The sequence below is a fragment of the Rhagoletis zephyria genome, unplaced genomic scaffold (genome assembly GCF_001687245.7).
Source record: "Rhagoletis zephyria isolate East Lansing unplaced genomic scaffold, Rhagoletis_zephyria_1.1 Rzeph_scaffold_03901, whole genome shotgun sequence".
Classification (NCBI taxonomy): domain Eukaryota; kingdom Metazoa; phylum Arthropoda; class Insecta; order Diptera; family Tephritidae; genus Rhagoletis; species Rhagoletis zephyria.
In genome coordinates this window covers 1-5,695 of record NW_016160984.1, presented here as the reverse complement: position 1 = coordinate 5,695, position 5,695 = coordinate 1, and the positions used below count along the sequence as shown (strand labels likewise).

At 36.5% G+C, this 5,695-nt stretch overlaps 1 protein-coding gene across 1 annotated transcript; it reads left to right on the top strand.

Moving 5' to 3' along the window:
* Positions 1-4,601: 4,601 nt before the first annotated feature.
* LOC108369905 (uncharacterized) lies at positions 4,602-5,674 on the top strand (the record flags this gene model as incomplete). The annotated part of the gene is made up of 4 exons (XM_017625115.1): positions 4,602-5,234; positions 5,312-5,383; positions 5,453-5,542; positions 5,601-5,674. Coding segments are annotated over exons 1-4 (732 nt in total), but the record flags the coding sequence as incomplete, so codon positions are not given.
* Between the last annotated feature and the right edge of the window lie 21 nt (positions 5,675-5,695).

Genomic DNA, 5,695 nt, shown 5'->3' with positions numbered 1-5,695 from the left:
AAATGGGCGTAGCCACGCCCACTTATGGTTACATGTGTATATCTTGGTAACCGCTGCACCAATTTCTTCCAAACTTGGCACAGTCATTGGCCTTACTCCAGCATACGAAATGGCTGAAAATTTAAAAAATCGGACAATAACCACGCCTACCTCCCATATANGTTCTACCAATTTGTACCAAACTCGGTGTGGTTATTGTGCTTGCCACATATAAGCAAAACGTAGAAAATTATTGAAATCGGACTAAAATTGATGCCGCTTTTCATATAACGGTTAATTTCAGAAATGCTTGAAATTTCAATATTTCGAAATTTAAGGACGCTAATTTACTTAAAATGTATACACCCCGGCTTATCATGTAGCGGTAGCTTTCGGAAAGGTAGAAAACATATATTTAATACTTGCGCCGGGTATTTAATGTTCGGCTCCGCTCGAACTTAGACTTTCTTACTTGTTGATTTTTAAATTGTGTGTTTTAGATAAAATTTTGCGAAATTTTTGCGAAAAATTTTGAAATTCGCACTTACAAAACTTTTTAAAATGTCACGTCCCTATTTATATTTTGGTCACTGTATGTATATACTATATATAGACATTCCAATCGAAACTTTGCTTTGTATAAAAACGGGTATGTAAAAATGAAAGAATGAAATGATTTTTTACGTGCTGAGGCATTTGATGATTTTTTTCTTACTACTTCAACAAAATTTTTATTCTCCAAAATAAATCAGTGGCGCTACCGATTTCATATGATTGTGTTAAGGCATGCAGCCAGCAGTTTTATATTCGCACTTTTGCAAAATTCCTTTCGACGGTTGATATTGATGTAATTTATTAAATTGATATACATATGTATGTATATATGTACGCATGTGTCATGTGTGTGAGTTTTCCACCTTACTTTATTTCTAGTGGGGAAGAAAGATTTTTCTTTTTGCAAAAGCGGAGTAACACTTACACATTTTAAGTGTACGAATATTAAGGAGAAAATCTTTTTGCTTAACAAATTGAATTTCAATCAAAAATCAATCATGCGGAAAGGAAATTTAATTTATTTTCCAACCAAAGTTGAAAAGAAATTAATTTGATTGAATTTGTAAACATGTCAGAGGTCGCTTTGCTTATTTACCTTAGCTCCTGAACCATGTAAACAGTCTATGCATTTAATAGTAATAGATTCAAATTGTTTATGACTTGTCATCATAACACAGATTAAAGCAATCTGTAAATCTAATACAACCAAAATACACAATATGAATAAGCACACAAACACCAACTAAGCTCTAGCGCAAACATAATTTGCCCCATGTCACATAGCATACGACCTTTCATACTTATGTGCACTAATATACGTATGTATATTAGTGTGAAAGCTAATGCTAAAAGCAGTAGCTGAAAGCAATTTTATTGCCAGCCTCAGTAACCTCAATGCCTCAGCAATGAACTGTATGTATGTATATTTTGTTTTGCACTACATAAATTCTTAACACTATTTGACTTGCATACATAAAGGCGCATAATGCATGTTATGCTCGCATATAAACGCTAAATCAGCACGTGCATAGGAAATTCGAGGCATATGTTAAGGCGCGTACCTCGAACTGGGTGAAACATGGCAACTAGCTAGTAAACACCAAAGGTTTTGGAGCGAGCGAAAACGTGAGAATGCAAAGCGGCTTAGTGATATGGGAAATTATTTTGCTGTTCGGACCATTATACCACAGTTTTCATGTTTACGTGGTACGTATGCAAGTGCATATATTGTATGCTTTGGCGGTGGATTTACTCTTGCTTAACATTGTCGGGGATATGAAATATAGACTTATGTCACTAAATAACTAGTCACATGTTATATTAACAAGCGTTTTATAGGTGTGGTAAATATGTGTTGTGTTTCAAGATCTATAAGTGGGGGCGGGCAGGCATCTTGGGGTAAGTGATTTTATGCCGTTCACTGAATACACCTAGAATTTCTACACGGCTGCAATTTAGTGACGAGAAGTACCTCGAGTCACTAAATTGCAGCCGAGTCGCATGCACTCGATATTACGTTCTATCATCAATTAAATCAGTTAATTACAAAAGGCAATAAGTCAGCATTTTTTCGATATGGCAAATTTTATGGAACTGATGCATTCAACGAAGCGAACTGCATATAAATTTTCATATCGAAAAAATGCTGACTTATCCGCTTCTGTAATTAACCGACTCAATTGGCGAATTTGGTTTGGAGGCGAACTAGTTTCGGGGTTGTATATTCAGTGTAATTTTTCTTACCAGAAAACAATACCCTCGAAGCTTAAGATCATTTATGACATGTAGGGTCACGGTAGGAAAGAGCTGGGAATGCCCACCAAAGATAGTGAAATGGATAAATACGACGATAGTACGAACCATGATAGGTTATGGAGCCATCATTTGAGTCGATAGAACAACACAACTTGGAACAATCAAACCGCTCTCCAAAATACAAAGGCTTGCGTGCAACCATGAGAACTTGTCCAATCGCGTCCTTGGAATTTCTTTTAGATCTTACCCCTCTTCGTACTCACATACAGACTCAGACGACTTTTCGTCTTTAGCTTTACTAAGGATAACCGACTAGTACCAATATCGGGGCAGAGGGGTTTCTTAGTCATGGGAAGTTAGATATTCTAACGAAGTTCAGCTTTACAAAGGGGTTCAAAACTGATCTGAGTAATAAGAAGAGCTGGACAGACATATCTGAGACATATCGGATAAACCAAAAAATGATAACCTGGTACACTGATCGCTCATCGACTGAAGAATTGAATTTAACGTAAGGTAGAGAACTGCTGGTTATGGGCACGCCACCCATCTCTTTGGACGTAGTTGTTCTATCAATAAGGAGCCTTATAAGTGCCACCAGAGGCCATTCCAGCTCCAGAAGAATATTGTTAAATTCTTTTCAAATTTGTACACAATTTCGTGCCAATTTTGAACCATTACGGTAATGATTTTTCTCTGTTGTCTACTGTTTTGAACATTTTTGTGTCTGGATTAAATTTTAAGAAAAATAACTAGACTCTATATAATTTTTTTTTTGCTCACTAAATCATCCTTAGACAATTAGATAGCATTAAGCCATTCCAACCAAAATATAATATAACTACTAACTATTTAATTGTTGCAAATTTGTGCATGTTTTTCTTTTCACTCGCGTACGTGACAACATTTTCGCAACATATGCTACCAAGAAAATGGGTTAAATGCCAATGGTGGGGCAACTATAAAAAGGACAAAGAGCAAGTTCACTGCACATATGTAAATTGTTGTTGTTATTGTTACGACATACCATCACACATTGGCTTCTAAGAGCGTTAGTTGCAAGTGCATATGGCAAACGATGCTTGGCAACCACACGCTGCGCTAATGTTGCTGCCTCAAGTGCGCATTTGTATGCTGCTTTTTTTGATGGGCTTTGTCTCTGTATCTGCTGTTAAATAATAGCGTAATGCTCGAGTAGTTCATGCATATATAGTATCTATACATGTGCATGTGAAAACACTCGCTAAGCGAACGAAAAGTCTCAGTGCAGCTATGCAATTTGCATATCAAAGGCGTTTAGCATATACACAGTCAAACATAAATATCTGGATAATTTTTGCTTTGCTTTTGTATCTGCGCGCGTAATTGTGCGAATGAAAAATGAATGTAAATTTTCACATTTCTCTGCTTAAGCGGTAAATGTGACGCCACAGTGGTATGGCGGCACAGCATATGTTTGTATGTAAGCATTTCCACACTCAAAGCCACAAATGTTGCGTATACGCCATCGGGGTGCCAGTGGCAGCAGTATAGCATTCTAGTAAGTATGTATGTATGTATGCGCAAATGCATTTGTTTCTAAGTGTTTTGTGTTACAACATAAAGCGCAGCTTGTTGTGCAGCTTGCTTCTGCATTTCCAGCTGTCTATTGTTTATTTCCTTTTGTCTTTTTTTCTGCTTACTCACTTCGGCCATAATCGCTGCTGCGGATGTGCTTAAAAATCTTGCAAGTAATCTTATGCGCCTGAGCACACATAGATGTGCGCGAAATGGCTCAAAGATTTAATTAACAAAGTTTAATGAAAGTTCGCATGCATAGCGACTCCTCAATATTAGAAAGTACATAGTCAATATCTGGGGGCGTTTTAAATATTGAGAGTTTATGAAAACACTCATTATGGGCGAAGTTTATTTAAGTGGGAAGGTTAGAAGCCGTGAATGTAAATCAAAATTACAAACGTAAGTAGTGTAGAATTTATATTATTGCTTTTACGAAGTTACCATTAAACGGTGATCAAATGAGGCGACTTTCCAGGCAATTTTAGAGTCGATTAGTTGAATCAAAAGTTGGCCGCACCCCAATTTCTTTGGAAGCGATGAGTTAAAAGTTGCTTGCAAAATCTCGTCATATAAACACCGTATTAGAATCCGCTCTCATTAAAAGCTGTGATTTCGCCATAGCCATTTATTCATTTTGATTTTTTAGGCCAAAAATAACTAAGCGGCATTGATAAAATTTACTTATACTTATACTTATATACCTTTACCTTACTAATACTAATACTTATACTTATACTTATACTTATACTTACAGTCGGTTTCACCAAATTTGTTCATTGCAAATTAACTCGGATTTAATTTTAATTTTAATTTTTATTTAACTTTGTACTTAAGTTTCCTGCGTTTCACCATTATTCAGATTTGGCAACCCAAAAATCTAAAAGCAGGGATGTTAGTAGAAATAACAGCTGATTTATGTAAACAAATAAATTGTGGTGTTATATTAGAAAAGTTCAAAATGGAAAGTGCAGCTCGAACCAAAAATTTTTCAACAGATGATATCAGTACTTTGCTAAGCCTAGTGCGGAAAAATGCAAATATTTTGGAGTGTAAAGCTACGGGGAGAGTGCGTCTCGATCAAAAAGAAAAGGCATGGGAAAATGTAGCGGAGAGTTTCAACTCGATGTGCTCCGGAGCACCACGGTCAGCAAAAAATCTGCGAACAAAGTATTTGAACTTGAAAGCAGACATGAAAAAACGATCTGCAGACCAGAAAAAGTATGCATATGGGACGGGCGGAGGTCCATCCAGAGAGCCAGCTGCTTCCAGTATTGACATATTACTGAGTGAGATATTGCCGGAGAAACAAGGGCAGGGAGTGGAGTCCAAATACGACAACGACTTCCTACCATTCGATAAACATTCTGCAGATTTGGATCATTCAGGTATGTACACAGTTGCAAATTACCAAATGATAATTATGACTAACATGTACATTTATGTATGTTTGGCCTTTTAACAGTTGGAACTGATCCTCAGCAGCGAAATGTTCAAAGCGAGCAAGTGGTGCAAAGCCAAACGATGAAAGAAGAAGGTGGTACAATGAAGTTTGTTTATTGAAGTAGCAAGACATCAATTAATAAATATCACAAACTATTCACAGATTGTGTAATCGATGATATGGGCTTGCGTGAACAATCAACAAGCAAAAGGCATCGTGCTTCAACCCCAAATCATACATCTGAAAAAGATGGTAACAGCAAATGTTTTATAATTTTAAAATTCTAATTACATACCTTGTTTGTTTGCAGATTATGAGCCTTGGGAGCACTACACACCAATGCAGTTGAAAACGCTTAAAAACAAGAAGCTTTGCACTGAAAGTGTAAACAGAAAACACACAAGT